This window comes from Pteronotus mesoamericanus, unplaced genomic scaffold (genome assembly GCF_021234165.1).
Source record: "Pteronotus mesoamericanus isolate MK-2021 breed Mesoamerican mustached bat unplaced genomic scaffold, CSHL_Meso_final contig_347, whole genome shotgun sequence".
Lineage (NCBI taxonomy): Eukaryota > Metazoa > Chordata > Mammalia > Chiroptera > Mormoopidae > Pteronotus > Pteronotus mesoamericanus.
The window spans coordinates 14,391,113-14,412,388 of NW_026555137.1; the positions used below are offsets into that span (position 1 = coordinate 14,391,113).

Consider the following 21,276-nt stretch of genomic DNA (forward strand, 5'->3'; position numbering starts at 1 on the left):
TGTAAAAGGAATTTTACTAGTTTGTGGGGCTCTGGCAACATTTCCAACCATTATGGAAAATAATGAATTCAGCCAATAAATACCCTTCAGCGGAGGGGATGCTGTGCTAGGCATAGAGAAGTGAACAAAAGACACATGACGATTTACTGAAAATTGCTGGAGTTTTCAACAAGTGGAGATGGCGAAGGCGGGTGAACAGTTGGCGATTGATAGATGTTTTGCGTTTGTGTACTATTACTTTACTTTGTTTTTTATTGTTATTTTTGCATCTTCACCTGAGGATATATTTATTGATTTGGGGGTGGGGAGAAAGAGAGAAAGAAACATCAATTGGCTGCCTCCTGGATGTGCCCTGACCAGGGATTGAACCCACAACCTAGGTATGTGCCCTGACAGGGACTGAGCCCGCAACCTTTCGGTGAAGGAGATGGCGCTCCAACCTACGGAGCCACCCGGCCAGGGCTGTGCACTATAATTTTAAAGACCCTGGGCCTGAGCTTCACTTGAGGTCCATCTACGCCATGTGCAAGTTCTATGAGCGAATCCTCCGAGATACCATTTTTAAGCAATAAAATGTTGACAAAACATGGGAAAAACAAAGAGCACAGCAGTTTAATGCAGTTTAATTAATTGTTTGATACCACCCAGCTGGATTCAAGGAGACTAAGCAGGTGGGAGTGCCACCCTGAACTTCTTTTGCTCTTCAAGGTGAGGCTGTGCCCCATAGGCTCCTTGGCTAAGCAGAGAACTTTCCTTCCCTCCTGTTGTTAGTTGACACCACATGGTTTGAATGTAGGTCTGATGTTTGTTCCTCAAAGCACTTTGCAGACTCCCACCAATCACGGAGCTGCTGAAACCTGGAGTTCTCAGCCGCTTTCCCCTCTTCCTTCCAATCCTCCTAGAAAGGATTCTTGTCTTTGATTGGAATAGCAGCCAAGTCTGGTCAGTTGGAGGTCGGCTCAGTGCCTGCGTCCCCTGGGTCAGACGGAGCTCTGGCCATAATTTCATTCCACAAGCAACAAAACCCAACTCAGTTGCAGAGGAAAAAAAGAGAGAAAGGTAATTGAATGTAGCAGCCCTCGGTGTCTGCTAAAATGCTTAATGAGGGGCCCACCTTTTGAAGAGCACGTTCCCCGGGGAAATTCTGAAATGCAAGCTGCAGCCTTCGTGCTCGGCTTGGCTGATTGCCAAGGCATCCAGGCCAGCCACTGAGGGACGGAAATACAACCGGTGGCGATCCATTTGCACCACACGAAACCCCGTCTGCCGCCAAAGGCTCCAGTGGCTTTGGGAACGGCACACCAGCAACAGCTCCTGGCTGCCCGGCTCTGCGGGGACGCAAGGTCGGATCACAATGGTAAGACCTTCTGACTTTGCTCAGACCTACTTCATTACCCGAGGCAGAATACTTAGCAGGTGCTGATGACAATGGCTGTTGGTGGCATGAAACTGACAGTCACCTGAGCTCTGGGGCACTGTCAGCTTTTCCCTGGAAGGGCAGGAACACCCTTGCCACCAGCACACTGATTTTTGAAAAACGATTCCTTTCCTGTCAGGGGTAATGCTGCCTCGTAAGTGACAGGGACCGTTTGCTGGGCTCTGCCAGGGAAGGGACCGTCCCGCAGCGACCGCAGATGTGAGCCCCGGTGAATGCTGTCTCTGAAGTGGACACTTTCCTCTGGATGCCATTGTCATTCTCAGGAGGCTTCTCCAGAGAAGTGACTGCCTGCTTTCTTGATATTTGCGTGTGTGGGTCGGAGCCTATTCAGACCGAAGCCGCTCTCTGTTCTGAGGAGTGAATTGTCACAGTCTGCGAGCCTTGCTGGTGCTTGGAGGCATTGAATGTTACTACAGCAAACTTCTAAGTGATTTTTTTTTTCTTTTTAAAACTGTCATGTGCAGGCAGGGACGACAAAAGCCCACATTGTATCAGAAAGTGTTGTGTGACTTTGTTGGGAGGAAGTTTGTTGGATGCACGGGACAAAGCAAACGCTGCCAGGGTCGAGGATGCCTCAGTGAAGACAGCAGGTTCGACCGGGCCTGGGAAATGGCTGAACGCTTAGTTCATGGTCTCTGCTCCCTGTGCGGCTCCTCCGCGCGCCTTCTCTCTGTCACTCATGATAAAGGGGTGGGGGGCGGGGAGGGTGACCTGATCCAACAGTGAAGCCACTACACGTTTTCTTTAAGGAATTTGGGATGAAGGACATCGGTAATAACGTTACATAACGTCTAGGAGAAAATAAAATCTATTACTGTATAGAGAGAATGCCTGAAATACACTTATTTGACTGCACAGCTGATGTGTGGGAAATGGCTATTCCGTTCATAATCCAGATGAATGAAGGGAGCGCTGAGGAGGGGAATGTGGGAATTTATAGAAGCCAGTCGGCCTTCCCAGCGCCTCAGAAAAGGGGCCACTAGAAGCCAGATCTGTGAGACTATTTCGGTTCACTCCCGGTCCTCCTCACCCATCCAAGGTCCTCAGTCATAAGCAGAAAGACCCCAGGAAGAAAACTGCAGAGATAAGCGTCAGATTTTTTTCTCCTGGATATCCGGTCCCTTTGTCATCCCTTCCATGGCAGAAGCCCCTTTGTCCTGTGCAGAAGGCAGGGGACAGGCGCTTACTTCTCCTGAACCAGCAGCATGGGCAAAAACCAACCCTTCCGTCCTGAGGGTTAAATGGGCGCCTTAGTGCTTGGAAATGTTTTGCCTGCTTTCTTAAGGCGCAATCATTCTTTCTTCCCTTGAGTAGCCTGGGAACATTCCTTTAAGGATTAAAAAGCACAGGACTGAAGTGCAGAGAGTCCCCTGCCAGCACACTCCAGCGTGGGCACAACTAAGCACAGGGACAGTCGTGTACAGTAGTCAGGGAGAAAGGCGAGGAGCCAGTCAGGGGCCAGCAGCGCTTCAATGCAGCGGCACAGCCTGCTGTGAAAGTGGATAGACTTCCAAAGGGGCCCCCTCTCCTTCTGAGTTGGGGGAAGGAACCCTAGGAGCTGAGAGGGCGGCTAAAAAGTGGGGGAGGGGAGAGCATGTGACTGCAAGCTGCTTGATCCTGGCCACGTTCTCGTTAGTTTGGTTAATCACAATTTAAAGAGTGGAGGGGAAAAATGACCCAACGGTACAGAAATCTACACGAGTTCTTCTAACTGCAAGCACTGAAATGGTAACACTTGTAGGGAAGATGTCCTAACCAGCTAGCTTCCCTTCGGTGAGGACTCTGTCCAGAAAACAGTGGATTCACAGACCAGCCTCCGGTTGTAAGGGGAGGGAATCTGACCATTAGATTTTCGTTAGTCCCTTCCCAGATGCGAAGGAAACCGGTCTGTTTCCCGCCACGTGAACGTGGTCGGTTTTCGCATCCTAGAGGAAGGCTGCCCACGGTGCTTGGAGCCCTCTGCTTGGCCTCATTGCAGGCTGGAGCCTGTCAGCACTTGCTGGGTGTCCTTCCAAATGGCCAGTGTGACTTGGGCTCTGGCTTCTGATGTCTTTTTTGGTCTTCATTACAAATTTAAAAGGAATGCAAATAACGAAATCCATACTACATTATGACAAACAACTCTAAATTATTCCGATATCCCAAAGCAAAGGAAATGTCTAGATGTTTTCAAATAATATTTTATATGTGCTATGTACCAAGTGTTTTAAGCACTTCAGTAATCTTCATCTTTCCTTTTAGACAGGTAATGTTATTAACATCATCATCCCGATTGTACCGAGGTCAGGCTCAGAGAAGGGAAGTACTTTTCTAAGGACACACAGTTAGTAAGAAGTACTGGCAGGGTGGGAACAAATGCAGGACCCTTACTTCTTAAGCCCCCTCATCACCCAGCCTTCGAAGATAGAGTGAAGGGAAGCCAGGCCAAACTTTCAACAACCCAGCCTCCAAAACCTCCAGCCTTCAATGTGTCTCTGTCTTCCTCGCATCCAGACTGCTCCCAAGGCCTATTCTCTCCTCTTGGTATCAGCTCTTCTGGGGTCCTGGCATTTGCAGTACTGTGATTTATAATAGGGCATATGTATTTGGTCTTTGTCCTGTTTTGAGCACAGAGCTCCTAAAACCCTTGGAATTTCCTAAGTAATGAGAGCAGTAGAAGTGTCTTTTGTTTTGTTAGTGAGGTGACTTTTGGACCACACCTACGGATGGGGGCCGGATGCCAAGAGAACCATCCATATGATTAGAAGACTGGAATGTTCAGTCCCACCCCCCGACCTCTGGCAAGGGGAGAGGGGCTGGGGTTGGAGCCATCACCGATGGACAATGGCCTGATCAATCATACCTATGTAATGAGGCCTCCTCGGGACACCTGAGAAGACGCGGTGTTAGAGGGCTTCGGGGTTGGGGACCACATGGAGATGCAGGGACAGTGGTGTACCCGGAGAGAGCATGGGCGCGCCTAGCCCCTCCTCACCTACCTCGCCCTGGGCATCTCTTCCTTCTGGCTGTTTCTGAGCTAATACCTTTCACAATAAATCGGTGATCCAGCGAGGGACCTATTCTCTGAGTTCTGTGGGCCGTTCCGGCAAATTAATTGAACTCCAGGAGGGTGGCAACCTCTGATTTATAGCCAGTTGGTCAGAAGTGCTGGTGACAACCTGGGCTTGTGACTGGCATCTGAACTACATGTTTGTGGGCAGTCTCATGGGCTCAACCCTTAGCCTGTGTAATCGGATGCTCTCTCACGGATAGGCAGTGACAGAATTGAGTTGAACACCCAGCTGGTGTCAGAGAACTACTTGGTGTTGTGTGTGGGGGAAGTCCCCTTCCCACCCCCACCTGCATGTGGAAATTGGGTCCTGGAACCTAATTTACATAGCAACACTGTAATTCATACCTTCTGTTCTCACGCTGGCCAACTCCCCTTAAACAGTGTCCTTCAACTGGGAGATAGCCTTATGGTGTGCAACGAGAGTGAGATCTCTGTGTTATCCTCCTGTGATTGTGTGACTTTTAGACAGTATTTGTTCTAATTCTGTAACAACTGCTGTTCTTATCTGCGAAGTGGGGATAGTGATTCTCACCTCCATCGAGTCATTGTGATAGTTACATTAACGTTTGTTGAAGCGGGATGTTTGACCCAGCCGGAGGCCATGGCAGACCGGCCAACAGGAAGAAGCTTTTGAAATTGTTCAGGTACGAGATGGTAAGGAGGTAAATTAGGATGGTGGAGCGGAAATGGAAAAGAAATCAAAGTAGGAGATGATGGGAATGAAAAATTCATCTGCAGTGGCCACTGGATGTGAAACATTAAAAAAAAAAAAAACAAAAAAAAAGCGAAGACCCAGGCATTTGAAGCAAGTAGCTCAAGAAAAGCGGACAGAAGTCCCTGACTGCAATTCCTATGTTACCTGGCATGATGCCTCATAACATGGCAGGGTCTATGTGTTGCAGAATGAGAACAATTGACATACATCGAGGAAGAAAAAATCTGACAGTCAGAATGTATAACGATGACTTCTATAGCTTGTTACCCGAACTCCAATAAAGTATTTAGAAGTAAGTGACAATGTGGTATGTCTAGGAAGGATGCAGAGGCTTAAGGTAGAAAGTGGCTTTTTGATTATGTCCCTGAGAAGGTAGAGGTTAAACGCACCTACAACCATTTGTCCACAGGTTTGAGAAGTTTGAAGGTGATGTGTAGAGGACAGATGGATATAGATGGAAGTTCCTAATAGCCGCAGTGCAGTTTTCTTGATAATTGATCACCTGTAGCCATATGGATAAGACGAATGGGACGATGTGGAGGACAGGGAGTGGATATGAAAACCCTGCTTCTCAAAAATAAAACCACATAGAATGAAGGGATGAGTAATTATATTACTTAAGATAGGTACAATGCTGATTGTCAAGAAAGGCGATATTGTGGTGACAATTTTAGGGAATTGAATGTATTGGTGTCTTTGAGTAACTCCTTGAAGACAGTGTCAAGAGCATTAAAAATTACAAATTGCTCATATCAACAATATAACAACGGAGAACAGTCTCTCTCATTCATTTTTCTCTGCTCTCCTGTGAAAGAACTACATTTGATGGGCTAAAGGAAGTGCAAAGCTGAAAATAAGAAAATACAGACTTGGTTTAAATTTTCATCTCATTGTTCAGTCTTGTGGATACAGGTGATTCATGATGGATGCTGGACAGGCTCCATTTGGTGAGAAAACCCAGAGCAAGTATATATATGGGATGATGGATAAAAGGCACCCATTGAAGTTGTTGCTGATTAAACATAAAGTTGATTGTAAAATCAATGTGCTCGATGGAAGACCTAGAATAAAAAAAACTAATTAGTTGGAAAACCTAGAAATTAAATAGGTTCAAGATGGATGAAGTCTCTGGAGAGATGCTCAGAGAATTGCAGAGAAATGGAATAGTTCAGGTTGTTAGCTTGAACTGCGTCTTTAAATGCTCTCCTGTAAATGTGGACGTGGGAATAACACCAAGATCCTCCTTAGGTCCTTCCGCTTGAGCTTATATTAGTCCAAGTTCGCTCACCCCTGCCTTTTATTTTCCTGTCTCAATGTGTGATAGTCATTGGCATTCCCAGGTACCTATTAGCGTTTGTCTCTGTCCATCAACTCTTCCCATCTTGCTTTTCGCATTTAGCAATCCAATGTGTGGATAATCTGCCCAGACATCCTTGACCCCTGAAGGCTTGTCTGTGGGCACCTGCTTCTTGGCTCTATGAAGGCCTCAGGCTCCCCAGAATGCACTACCCTGACTCACCCTCCCTTGTGACCCCACTCTAGAAGGGCAAATATTATCTATTTGAGGAAATTTGGTGTTTGGATTTTGAAATATGCTATGGATTTAAAGCTTGTGTTACAAAAGTACTTGGATTAATGTCTTCATTTTTAAATTACTGTATTTACTTTAGTTTCAATAGTGAAATTAAAATATAGTAAAACATGTGGAGAAATGTTTTAAGAAATGGCTACAATCTCTGATAAAGAGAAAAGGAGGAATCACACCCATTAAACAAATCTCACTTTTATACAGCTGTTATGCTCTATCTGTCTGATTTTTATGTTTCTTGTATCACTTTGGAGAAGTGTTTATTCAGGGACTTATTTTTCTGTTGGATTGTTTGGGTTTTTTTGGTGTTAAATTATATAAATTTTTATATTAAATTTTTCATATTAACCCCTTATCAGATGTCTCATTGGCAAGTATATTCTACCATTCAGTAGGTTGTCTTTGCATTTTGTTGATGGTTTCCTTTGCTGTGCAGAAATTTTTTAGTTTGATGCAGTTCCATTTGTTTACTTTTTCATTTTTGTTTCCTTGCCCAGGGAGATATATCAGAAAAAAATATATTACTATGAGAAATGCCTATGTTTTACTGCTTATATTTTCTTCTAGGTTTTTATGGTTTCAAGCCTAACATTTAAGTCTTTAATTCATTTTGCATTTTAATCCATTATTCTTGTGTGTCATGTAAGAAGGTGGTCTAGTTTCATTTTTTGCATGTATCAATTCCATTTTCCCTGAACAATTTATTGAATAGACTGTCTTTATGCCATTGTATGTACTTGACTCCTTGTCAAATTTTAATTGACCATAAAGGCATGGGTTTATTTCTGGGCTCTCTATTGTATTCCATTGATCTATACATCTGTTTTTAGGCCAATATCATGCTGTTTTGATTACTATGGCCTTGCAGTGTACTTCTGTATTAGGTAACATGATTCTTTTAGCTTTGTTCTTTTTTCTTGAGATTGCTGTTGCTCTTCGGGGTCTTTTGTGGTTCCCTATAAATTTTTGGAATATTTGTTCTAGTTCTGTGAAATGCACCACTGGGCTCTTAATAGGAATTGCATTGAATCTATAGATTGCTTTAGGTAGTACTGACATATTAACAATGTTAATTCTTCCTTTCCATGAAGATGGTATATGCTTCCATTTATTTGTATCTTCTTCAGTTTCTTCCTTCAGTATCTTATAATCTTCCAAATGCAGGTCTTTTACTTCCTTGGTTAAATTTATTCCTGGATATTTTATTTTATTTCTATTATATTTTATTATTACTTTTTAATCCTCACCCAAAGATATGTTTATTGATTTTAGGGAGAAAGAAAAGAGGGGAAGGATGGAGAGGGGGGAGGAAAGGGGGCAGAGAGAGAGGGAGAGAAACATTGATGTGAGAGAGAAAACATTGATCAGCTGCCTCTCATACACACCCTGACTTGGGATCAAACCCGCAACCTCTTGGTTTACAGGACAGTGCTCGAACCAACTGAGCCACCTGGCTAGGTATTTTATTTTTTTATGTAATTGTAAATGGGATTGTTTTTCTTAGTTCCCCTTTCTGAGAATTCATTATTGGTGTATAAAAAGACATTGATTTTTTTGATATTATTGTCTTTACTAAATATAGGCCCCCTCAGAGCAAGGACATTATGTACCAAGGGCCTGGATCAGCGCCTTGCCAGTAGTGAGTGCTCAATAGATATTTGTTGAATGAATAAGTGAAACAACAAATATAGAACAATATACTCACGATATTAAATGGAAAATGTAAGGTATAGAATATGGGTGTGGACTGCTCTATTTGCATGAAAGGAGGACAACTCAAACACGAATATATCCCTCTACTAGGATAAAATAAGGATTCTGGAACACACCAAACCTGGTAAGAGTGATTGCTTCTGAGATCGAGAACGTTCTCAAGGGTGCATGTAACATCTTCTTTTCCCCCAAAAACCAACTAAAAAAGTGACAGAATATCTTACTTAAAAACCATCTGTATTTTATGGAAGAATTAGAACTTCAGGACACTAGAAGGTGCTATTGCCAGATTCCTACGGAGCATGAGCATTCAGTTTCTTTTGTGTATTTTTGAAAGCTTCTGTTTATTATCGGGAAAAAGAATTGACATTTTGGGGTCATTTTACTCCTCGCCATCTGTCACAAAAACCTTGACATGGAGATAGTATAGGCACAATGTCAAGTTGGCAACCTTTAGAGTGTGATTTTTTTTTTTCCAATCCGAAAAATTCGAAGTCTGTATCTCATTTTCAACGGCCACATTTTTCTGTAAATTCTGCCTTTTGTCTTTTTGGCTTTTTTTTTCTCTTAACCCCTGTGACTTTTCCCCTTTGGTTTTTACATTTGGGATTTCTGTACCACGAATCTATTTGGGAGAAAATGGACAAGCCTGCCCAGGAGCGTGGCCTCCCGCAGCCCTGCGCCCTCCTTCGCTGAGTTTCTCCAATGAGGTCCCACCCTGGGGCCCAGCCTCCAGCACTTGGCAGCCCACCAGGCTTTATGGCAGAGCAACTTGTCCTGGGACCATCTTGGAAAACAGAGAACACCGTTTGCTCCTTAAATGGTTGTACTTAAACACGCATGTCTGGCTGATAAAGGTCTCAGAGATGGGCTGGTGGTCTTAAGCTTCAGCTTTGGATGATGGATTTCTAAAGACTTGCCCTCTGCTTATGAGCACTGAGCAGGGGCACAGGCCAGACAGAGATGGAGTGAAGGCCCCACCTCTATTATCCCGCGATCCTTAGACTTGATGAGGAATCCCCTAAATTGGCAGCTTCCATCATGACGCTGTCTTATAAGAAGCTAAATTTCTCCTTGAATCTTCCAATAGGAATCAGTGACTGACTTCGAATAATCACCCTCAGTGATGTCAGTATTTCTCATTAACGTTATTCCGTTTCCTTCCTCCTATCCTGTCCAATAGCCTCTGAGGTCTTTGGGCTTGTGTGTACAGGGTAGAACAATAGTAGATTCACAGCTATGAGTACATGAAACACCGCGTTTATTTTTGTATTATCATTTACTAAGTATTGTATTATTTTTCAAAAGAACAACTGTCAACTTACTTTCGCCCCACCCTGTACAGTGGATGGACTAAGAAAAATATTTAAAAAACCCCGAGAATAATATGAGATAAAATAACCCCCCTAGTTCCTCACCCACAGCAAGCGGGTGCTCCGTGAATGTTGATTGGCCGTGATGCAATAGTAACGACAGCACGGACTTTCATTGCCTTCGCCCTTCCACGAATCCCACTTCCACTTCCATCTGCTCCCTTCACGTCGCTGGTGAGCTGGGATCCTTTCACTTTAGCGCATGGCGAGCAGAGCAGGCAGTTTCTCGTATCGGCTTGTAGGGTTCCCCTGACCAACGGTGCCTCTGACTTAGCTCCAAGGTCAACGTCAGGGCGCTTACGTGATTCTAAGCAAACACCGGGGCAGAGAGCGTCCCTGAGCCTCCTGACTTGAAACCCCCCTGACTTTATCAACTTCTAACGTAGTTAGGATTTAGTGGTCTGGTTTTTATTGGCGCCCAGTGAAAAAGGGACACATAGGATGTGCGGATCTCTAGTGGCTAACCGAGGTTACCGTAGCTGAAAGGATAAAGGAAACCTACACGCTGATCAGATGCTTGTCTATTCAGATATTTGTGACTTAAATTTCTATTACTCTGTCTGTCAAAGTTAAATCTATGTTAGGCCAGTGACAGCCAGTGCTGGCCAATGGTGTTGCTCTTCTTCTTGTGTTTGTTTTCTCCGAAAATAGCTAAAGCAAAGGAGAACATATAAATAAGCCATGAATGTGAAATATAACAGATACCCCATGGGCAGAGGCCACATGTGTCACGTCTGAGATCGAGTGAGAGTGAACTATGAAGAGCTGGGTGGGTGATGGGGGTGAAAGATTTAGTCCCCCTGTGGAACTGACTTAGCTCTTAATTCCCTAGAAAAGGTCCTTCGAGGGAATCTCTTTTCCCCTTTAAAAGAGATGATGGCTGCCCTGACTGGTGTGGATCAGTGGGCTGGGCAACATTATGCACAGTGAAAGGTCACCGGTTCGAGCCCCGGTCAGGGCACACACCTGGGTTGCAGGCCAGGTCCCTGGTTAGGGGTGTGCGAGAGGCAACCAATTGATGTTTCTCTCAGGCAACCAACTGATGTTTTGCTCCCTCTCTTCCTCCCTCGCTTACCCCTCTCTAAAAATAAATAAACAAAATCTTAAAATAAAAAAGAGATCATGACCCCAGAAAACTTTAACAAACATGTGTGTTCTTCAAAGCCTGTGGGATGGCCCAGACTTGTTTCATGGAGCAGCTTTTAAATCAAACCTGCATTTCTTTGGAGACATGTAGAGTTACCCAGGGCTTGGATGTGAGGCTTCTGGAATCAGCTTGCAGGAACGTGGGAAGGCAGGGCCAGAGGACATGCGGAGTCCAGGGACATGACCTGCCAGGTGATGAGGAAGGGGCACAGAGACCCAACTTCAGAGCTGTGCTCTGGAGTGGTGTAGGGCAAGCAAGGGAGGCACGATGCCATCTTCAGGGTTTTTCTAGAACCAACAAGGATTAGAGTTAATGATAGGGACCCAACACCAGACCCCAACGAGAATGTCAGACGTGACTGCCACCACCCAGCTTTGAGGCCTGGGTCATTTAGGACAGGGGCCCCATCAGAGCAAGGGACAGAGAGTCTACGTGGAGAAACCAGCCAGTCACTAGGAGCAGGAATCAAGCGCGGGTATATGTTGAGCACCTGGATGACTTGTGGTCATTTCTGGGGGTTATGGAATGAATGTTTGTGCCTCTCCTAAATTCACATATTGAAGTCCTAACCCCCAGTGAGACGGTGTTTGGAGGTGGGACGTTTTGGAGGTAACTAGGTTTAGAGGAACTCTTGAGGGTTTAGAGGAACCAGGATGGGTTCAGTGTCCCTGTAAGAAGGGACCGGAGCCCCTTCTCTGTCTCTCTGCCATGGGAGGACATAGGAGAAGTGGCCAGCCTCCTGCAAGCCAGGAAGAGAGCCCTCACTAGGAATGAAATTAGGCAGCACCTTGATCTTGGACTTCCAGCCTCCAGAATTATGAGAAAATAAATTTTACTTTAGAAGCAAACCCTCATGGTGGTTTAAAGCTGCAGATTAATCTTGAATATAAAAAGGAAACCATGATGTAGATGTCACTGAGAATGTATTCATGGTAAGAAGTGAAAATGGTACTCAGTCAAAAAACAATAAAAATATTTTATACAGTTTTCCTGGGCTGTTCCCGATGTCTGGAGCCTTGCTGATAAATGTTGGGAGGATATTTCTATTCTTGTTTACAGATCCCACAGTTCGGCTTAGGCTGCTGATTTGTTTTCCGGGGGGTTAAGTATTTCCAGAAAGCTGTGTTCTCACTCCTGAGTTAAATGGAAACATCTTCCACCGAACCGAAGTTAAACTGCTTTTGGCCGACGTTGAAGTTGGATCCGCCTCAAAGGAAATTCTCTTTGGCTTTGAGGGTTTTTTCAAGATCAAGCTTCCCTTTTCGTGTTAATATCATTTGTGACATCTTGTTTCTCATTGGATGACTTTCTTGTGCCCATTCACCTTTGAACTGTAGCTTGTTGTTCACAGAGTCCTGGCTTGACGCCAAGGCGTGAAGGGACCGGGACATGTCAGCCAGTCTGGCAGGACCACATCCATCTTCCGAGGAGGCTGGCTGCCTGAGACAGGCTGGCGAGTACCTTGGCCTGGATGCCTCAACATCCATCACAGAGGCGTGTGACCGCTGACCCCAGCTTGAGGGACAGTTTTGTCATTTCTGCCATACTGCGACATCCCACTGCCTGTTTTACCCACGTACAGTTTTACCATCATGCCTTCTTCCTCTCTGATCCTTTTCTCTGCTACTTCTACAATTAGGTCCTGGCTGAGTAGCTCAGTTGGTTCGACCATCGTCCCGATGCACCGAAGTTGTGGGTTCGATCCCCAGTCAGGGCACATACAAGAATCAACCAATGAATACATAGATAAATGGAACAATAAATCGATACTTCTCTCTTTGTCTCTCTCTCTCTTTTCCCCTTCCTCTCTCTCTCTCTCAAACCAATAAATAAATTAATTAAAGTTAGTACAATTAAAAGTTTGTACAACTGAAAGTTTGTTCCACATTTTTTTTTCCCCAGTGTAGAACTGCAATGTGAGATTATAAAGTACTGGGAAAATAGAGGGTAGAGGGCTTGCGTTATGGGGGCAGCTGCTTAGGTTCAGTGTCACATTCAGTGAACAAATAACTTGTAACTGAAGAGCCGAACCCATTGAGGCCACATGGTCTGCTCTGGATTTCAATGGTAACCTGACATTTTGCACAGAGAGGAGACTTGCCTGGTCAGCCATTTGAAGGAGTTTCTAAACAAGGACCGACGTGCCCCTCCGTCCCTTTTTCTAACCACAGCCTCCTTTACTTGTCACTATACCTACAAAAATAATGCTTGATTTAAAATAAATATTGGAAGAGTGGTCAGGCTATTTTTCTAGCCAGAAAGTAAATACATCCTCCTGTAGGACAAGACTGTGAGGCTGCAACTGGTGTGTCAGCCAAGGCAGCTGTCGAAATAAGGAATGATTTTGGCTTTTGTTTCTGTACAAGAGCTCATTTATTTTTAAATGCTCACCACATCAGTCAAAATGGGTATTTCTTAGAGAAGGCTTTGGTGGCATCTCCTTGTCCCTAAAGCCTGTTGGAATTTGGTATGTCTGCTTAAAATGGGGACAAGAAAAAGAAAAGCATTTGGAAGTTTCTGAAATTTTTCTAGGGCAAAATGTCCACTGTATTAGCTCTAAATAAGCTCATTCCCAAGGATGAAGAGGGATTCAGCTCTGTTTCTTTTCTCCTGGGTCCCTCCTCTTTTGGAGCCCAGACTTTGTTATTGAGCCTAGAGAAAAACTATCAAGAACGTTGAGGAACGTCTGTTAATCAGAGTTGCTCCTTAAAACAGTGGAGGAAAGAATGGGAAGAAAACTGTTTTTAAAGATTTTATTTATTTATTTATTTAGAGAGAGGGGGAGAGAGAGAAAAAGAGAAACATCGATGTGAGAGAGAAATAGCAATCAGCTGCTTCTCGCATATACCCCGACCTGGGACCAGTCTGCAACCCAGGTGTGTGCCCTGACCGGGATTCGAACCAGCAACCTTGCACTTTGCAGGGCGATGCTCAGCCAACCGAGCCACATCAGTCAGTGAAAAATCAACTGTTTTAAAGTGCACATGTGCTCCTGGGGTGGAGAGGCGTTAGAGTCAGCTTCCCAAGGCTCTTGGGATCTAGGGTTCCACAGGCTAGAGGCAAACAGTTTGTCAGCCAACCATCGCTCTGCTCAAAGTGATGCACAGACTAGTCTAGGAATAAGTATGTGAAAAAGGAAAGTGATTCGTTTTCCACATGGGATAGTGGGGTTTATGCCTTGTCAATTTCCAGGAGCATAAGACCTGCTGGATTCCAAAGTAGGAAGAATAACTAGAAAGGCTTTCGCATTCCCATCTGTAGTATGCAGGGGACTCCGTGGTTGTTCACATTTCCTCACTGCCTGACCTACAACCTCCTACACCCCAAGCTCAGGCATGGCACGTGATTTGCTTTGGCAAATTGAACCTCGATGGTATGTATCTCAGCCCACATTTCAGTAGAACATTCACTGTGATTGCAAAGTTTAGGTCAGCACCCCGTGATCCTGTGCCTTTTGACGCGGGATGGTCTATCCAGACAGGAGCTGCTCTCTCAACCTTATTCTCCAAAAAGGAAGATGCTGTAACAGACCCAAACCCACCTTGTGGCCTGGAACACCGATTAGTTCTCTATTTATTTATTCAGTAAATCTTTAGGAAATGCCTTGGTGCTAAGGATACAGTGAGGAGCAAAAAGATACGGTCCTTATTCACATTCAGCTTAAAATTAAGTAATGAAAAACAGTTCAGTACTAAAGTAAGTGTGAATAAAATCTAGAATATGGAAGTGACATGCATCTTTTTGAAGATAAAATACTAGAATCCTGGAGGTTCACAGTTCTGATGGTCCAAGTCAGACAAGCTGCAGAGATACACACACAACCTTATGACCATTTCCGTAGGAAATTTCAGAAGCGCTGACTGGGAGGTGTAAGTAAGTATAAGATGAGGGTGGGTTAATGAATGAGCCAGGAGAACAGACATAGAAACATAGGGGAGTTGGAGGATTCGCACGTATATATCAATTCTTCCAGTGCTGAAATAGTTATATCCACGCAGGAGACGGGATTATAAAAGGCATTACAGTTTCAGTCAGTTGCATCATAAGAAATGAATGCAGAAGTAAACTTTTGCAGGGTATTATTAAGATATGCGTGCTTCAATATATTTTAATATCTAAAGAAAGAGTTAAGTAATGACGTAGAAGTAGGAAGTTGCATAAGAGCACCATTCTATCCTCAGGTCATGAGAATGAAGTGTGGACTTTGACAGCAAGGAACCATTCCCAGGACATAGGACACGCTGACTGGGGTCCAAGGGCCTGGGTTTTGATCCTGACTCTACCGCTTATTAATTATGAGAGTTTGGACAAGTAACTTAATCTTTTTTAATTTTAATTTTCTCACTCATATGATGTTTTCACTGTATAAAGGCTTTGTGAGTACTAATGAGATAATGCCCATGAACCATTTGTAATGGTGGCTGGCTTATTGCAAGCACTCAGTACAAGATGGTGTTATTTGCAATTATCATTATAATTTATGTATTATAATTTACTACAGTTATCATGTGTAATTTGCAAAAGTGTTACATGGTAGAAGTGCCCAATGATCTTTCTGTAGCAATAAGCAGGAGTCCTAGATTTAATAAATGTACTGAAGAGTTTTTGTAGGTGTCCCTGAAACAGTCTATTTCCGTGTCTGGGGCTCCTTGAGCAAAGGACACTTTTTCATTGTACTTCCTTTTGTCATCAGAACAGCTCTTAAATTAGGTGAAGCCTATAGGCCTGGGATAAAAATCCAGCCGGTATAATTCAATTCTGATACAGTGGCGTCAACTGAGGTGCCAATGCTGCGTTTGAAATGTAAGAGAGTGGTTGGCTTCTCGCTTGATATTTTTGAAAAGATGATGAAGTACTTTGTATTTGGGCAGTCTGAGCTCTGTAATTCTGACTGCTTATAATAGAATTCAGGACCCCACTCAACTTGCACCATAACATGGCTTTATTCCTAAGATGGCCTGATACCACAGGTCATGCACCTCTCTTTTGCCATGATTTTTTGTGTCCTCTCTTCTATAACCCATTCCCTGACATATAACAGGGGCTTCATTAAGTGTTTATGGAAGGGAGGAAGGAAAGAAGGAATTTACCTGAGTGCTACTTTGATGTTAAGTTGTCATGCACTAATGGAGCTGACATTTTGGCTTCAAGAGCAAATTGCTCACCAAAGAAGTAATCAGGGAAATCTATTGAATCTACCCCCTTGTCCACAAATGGGAATTTTTGTTTTCATACAGTGTAACAAGTGTTATTTTTCAAAAAATGAATTGGTCCACTTTATTTAGCTCAAAGTGTTTGTTGTCAGGGCCGACAAAGCAGTAGCTTAATAAGAAGCCATTTAGGAATCTACTCAGAAAGCAGGTTGTTGACATTATTGACTCATTTCAGATTGTTAAAGCTATAAATTACCTTGTATAAATATATGCCAAATTACCTCTAGTTCAGGAATCACTTCATGGTATCAGTTTTTGTGATGTCACAATATAGCCCTTTAGTGCAAGTAAGGTAGCATCTTTCAGCCAATCAGTGACCAGGAACCAAGAAGCTGCCCTTAGCCAAAGGCGGGGTAGTTATTTCTAATAGGGTAATTGTATGTTCTTTGTCATCCTTTCTGGTTCATGTTATTAACTGAATTTGTTGACTTCTTGCAGTTTGAAGAATACTGATCGTAGACTCATAAAACTAAGAGATCCATCCTGGCCTCCCTTCACCTTCTTTTGAAGGACCATATTTAGGTATTTTGTGTCAAATAATCATTCCTGAATCTTTTCCTTACGATGTCTGTAGGAACTTATACTTCCATCATTGGTGGTAGTCTTTTCTTTTTTAACATTTTATATAGAAAAATGTCAAACATATACTAAAGTATATAGAGGAGTTTAATGAAACCTCCATGTATCCATAATGCAGGCTTAAGGTTTATCAACAAATGGACAATCTAATTTCCTTTATACCCTTTCCTAAAAATCTAGGTTTTTTTCTCCTACATTGAGAATTCGTTTTCAACAGTCCTGGAGATGATAGTATTAGAAATACACCCAGAACTGTCTCAGAAAACAACACCCAACGCTGCAAAGCTCAAAGTTTGAGTTGCTGTTCTCTTTGTCCTTAGGATATATCCTTCTAAGGGTGCACATAGTCATCTCTTCATATCTTCTTACCAGTGAATCTTTGCCATTGATTTTCCTAGAAGGATACTGAGTGGAAGGCTAAGTAAATATGTAAATTTTGTTAAAGGCTGCCAAATTCTTCTCTATTGGAAAGGTGTCATTTTGCATTCCCACCAGCAGTGTTTAGGAATGACTGTTTTCTCAGCCATAGAATGTCACCAAACTTTGAGATTTTATTAATCTATTAAGTGGGTGGCGGGGGGGGGGGGGCGGATATATACGTCAGCTAGTTCTAGTTTGAATTTCTCTTAATTTGAGTGAAATTGATTATTTTTTCCATGGAGTTAAATGGATATCTGCATTTCTTTGCTTATGAGCTATTTTTTCTCCAGTCTGTTTTTCTGTAGGGTGATTGGGCTTTTTTCTTTTCTATTTTATTAATTCTTCAGCTGTGATACAAGTTGCAAATATTTCCCTAATTTGCCATTTGTTTGTTTACTTGATTTATAACTTTTGCCGACAATAGTTTACTATTATTTTTACATAATTAGATTCATCTATCATTTTCCTATTTCTTCTGTGTTTTGAGTCTCTCTTAGAAAAGTTGTTTTTACTCCCCCATTGTAAAGGGATTTGCATGTAATTTCTCCTAGTTCTTTTTTGGTTTGGTTTATTTACATCAAAATCTTCGATCTGTTTGGAATTTATCCTGGTATGTCCAGTAAGAAAAGGAACAAATTTTTTCATTTTTCTATACAGCTGTCCTGTTTTCCCAGTACAACTTACTATAAAGTCTTTCCTTGTCCTCAAACTGATCTGAGATGCAGCCTTTATTGCTTTCAAAATATGCATTTGTAACTTAGTTGTCTTTTCTAATGCTTATTAATTCAAAAGTTATTCACATACCTGACATATATTTTTATGATTCCACATGAGCCCTTTCTTCTGGGAAAAGTGGAGGAAAGTGCGGCTGTAATTCTTAATCTGGAATTGCTCTATGGGAGTGAAGGTCAGAGTCAAATTGCCCTTTAGATTTAATAACTCAAAATATGACCTTTCCTTCTAAAATCTTTCTTCTCTTGCCCCAACCTTCAAGCAAGTGAAATTTCCATCCTTTTACATTTCCCAAGTCATAGTCTCTTGTTAATCTTAACCTGCTTTCCCTCAATTTCTCACACTTAAACAGCACAAAGTTGCAACTTTTGCCTCCTAATTATTTCCCCAAGCCTTCCCGTTCCTTCCACCCTTATTTCCAGTGTTGTCTGTAGTTTCCACCTTAAGCACATTGCATGTGGACAATGTCTACAGCTTTGCGCGTGGCCCTCCTCCTTGTACTTCTCAGATGCACCTTCCTCGCAGCTGCCAAAAGGATCTGTTTCCAACAGCAACCTGACCTGCTCCTCCTCGTTTCATACCCTGTCAGCTGCGGGACAGAGTCCCGTTTCCTTAACAAGTCCTTCCAGGCCTCCCTGCTCCCCCGCCTTCCTCCGTCCCTGCCCTCTGTCCCGCATAATTGGGCTTCAGCAACCCCATGCCACTTGTGGGTTATCAGGTGCTCCAGATGCCTTCCAACCTCCCTCCTGGGCTAAGGCTAGTCCCTGCCTTTTCCTATATCTCCATTTTCTAAAAAGATTTTATTTATTTATTTATTTTTTACAGAGAGGGGAAGGGAAGGAGAAGGAGGAGAGACACATCAATCTGTGGTTGCCTCTCAAGGCACCCCTGACTGGGGACCCAGCTTGGGCATGTGCCCTGACTGGGAACTGAACCAGCGACGCTTTGGTTCACAGGCCAGCACTCAATCCACTGAGCCACACCAGCCAGGGCTCTCTGTCTCCGTTCTAAGATATTACTCCTTCCACACAGCCTCCCCTTTGCTGCCCCACCTCCAGCCCTGTCCCCTTGCTCTCACACTACACTGAAATTATACTGATGCATTTATCCTTTATTTTACTGTGAGTCCTTGAGTGGGAACTGAAGTTTCATGAATGCTAACATTGGCCTTCCATGCATGCATAATAGTGAAAATGTTCATCGTTCTTGGTACACAGCTCTATAATAACATGTAATGCATGGTACAGTGTACATAGTTGCTTCTGTGTTTGTTCCCCTATAGATTATGAACATCTTGAGAGAGGAAATCTTGTCTTATTTGTCCATCTATTCTTAAGCCTAGGATAAAGTCTATTACAGGGCGTGGGAACTCAAGGAATGAGTGTTTGGGGATAAAAGAATAAGGGAGATCGTGATGGCAAAAGGCCTGCAAAACAGGATTTGGGGGAAATAATGAAATAACCGCAAGTGTCAACCTCAGAAAAAAGAACATTTCTGAGACAGGGAGGACGGGGGTGGTCCCGGAGAGCGTGTGTGGGGTTCCAAAGAGCAGAATTGGGGTCCGAGCAGAGAAGTGACAGAGAGGCCCAGCTCAGCTTCCTGTACAGGGAGCGGAAGGCTGTCGTGGGGGACTCCCGAGGCTGCGATCCCTGGGGCTGTCAGAAAAGGCGGGGCAGAAATCCCCCTGAGAAACCACGGCACTGCACACCCACCCGAATGGATAAAATAACAAATAGCGACCACACAAAATGCTGGGGAGGATGCGGGGAAACTGGGTCAGCCCTACCTTGCAGGTGGGTGTGTAAAATAGTACACCCTGGACATACGATTTGACAGTTTCTTATGGCACAAAACATGTCAATACCATGTGACCAGCAATTGCGCACTTGGGCGTTTATCCCAGAAAAAAATGAAGACTGATGTTTATACAGAAACCTGTAAGTAAAGATTTATAGCAGCTTTATTTGTAATAGCCCCAAATTGGAATCAGCCTGAAACAGGTGAATGGTGAAACAAATTATGGTACATCTATAATATTTGTGTTAGTCAAGGTTTTCCAAAGAAATAGAATCAATACGAGAGATTGATTGTAAGAAATTTGTTTATGCAGCCAGGGAGCTGAGAAGGCCCAAGATCTGCACTGGGCAAGTCAGGGGCCCGTGGTTGCCGAAGGTGTAGTTCCCGCCCAAAAGCCACGGGCTCCACACGCAAGATCTGCTGCAACAGTTGCTCTATTTCAAGATCAAAGACAGGAAAAGACTGATATCCCAGCACAAGTAGTCAGACAGAAGCTCTTATTTAGTCTCATAGTCAATGTTTGGTCCTGGAGACATACAGCATGGGACATAGAATCTCAGCACTGAAGAGGACATTAATAGTCTGTGGGTACAGCCTCTTATCAAACGTCTGCAGCCTGCCAGGCACCTGAACCCCGTGTTTATCCTTTACTCATCAATGTTTAGTGGGATTCATTGGGCTCCCCTTAGTTTCTCAATGAAAGAAAATCGTTTTAATATAACACTTAAAAACTCTATAAACAGTTTTCTTAACTCCTTTTCTTCCAGCATGTCTCTCGGTTTTGTTTTTTTTCTTTGTTCCCTTTGAAATAGAGAGTGAGGCACAAAGCAGTATCTCTCGAAATTTGGAGATGAAGACATACTATTACAGATCCCATATATCCGAAAGTGAATGGTTGTTTCTTATTTTTAATTAGTGTCTGTCCGAGCATACCTTGTCCTACAGCCTCAGGTTCCCTTGGGGACTGAGTTTGTGATGGTTCATACACAGCAACAATTTCCTGTTAACCTCGGCGGCTTGGTCGTCCCTTATGCCCCTCAGGTAGGTAGGGGCTGGGAATGCTGCATGTTTCAGCCTGAGTACTTGCACCAGAAGCGTTTTCCCCCTTCTGTGATAAGTGAGAATAGAAGAACTTTCTTCCTGTTTCCTTATAGTTGGCATTTGCCATTGTCTTAAATGAAATGGGCCTCAAGAATCATCTAGTTCGATTTCCTGCCCCTCCCCACTTTTGTATTCATATTTCTTCAAAGTGTTTATTGCTCTTGATAGGGCGGAAACTGCTAAGGTAAGTCACGTGAGTGAATAGCCATTGGCAGGTTGTTTACCCAAAGCCAAAACGCTAGTCGTGACGAAGCTGGGTCTAGAACCCATGGCTGGAATTCCCCTCTATGTAACCCTGGCTTGTCAAGGGGTAGCAACTGCTGTCTTCCTGTCTAGTCTCCATAGTGATTAGTCCTTCTCTGTCAGGAAACCCTTCTCCGCTTCAGAATTTAATCCATCCTTCACTCC

At 43.5% G+C, this 21,276-nt stretch overlaps 1 protein-coding gene across 1 annotated transcript in view; it reads left to right on the top strand.

Annotated features, from left to right (window-relative positions):
* The first annotated feature begins 1,275 nt into the window (after positions 1 to 1,275).
* PLD5 (phospholipase D family member 5) overlaps positions 1,276 to 21,276 on the top strand; it is a 168,648-nt gene continuing 148,647 nt past the window's right edge. Inside the window, exon 1 of the mRNA XM_054576705.1 lies at positions 1,276 to 1,357. Coding sequence (XP_054432680.1) covers positions 1,355 to 1,357 — 3 coding nt within the window. The 5' untranslated portion in view covers positions 1,276 to 1,354. The remainder of the gene's footprint in view (positions 1,358 to 21,276) is intronic.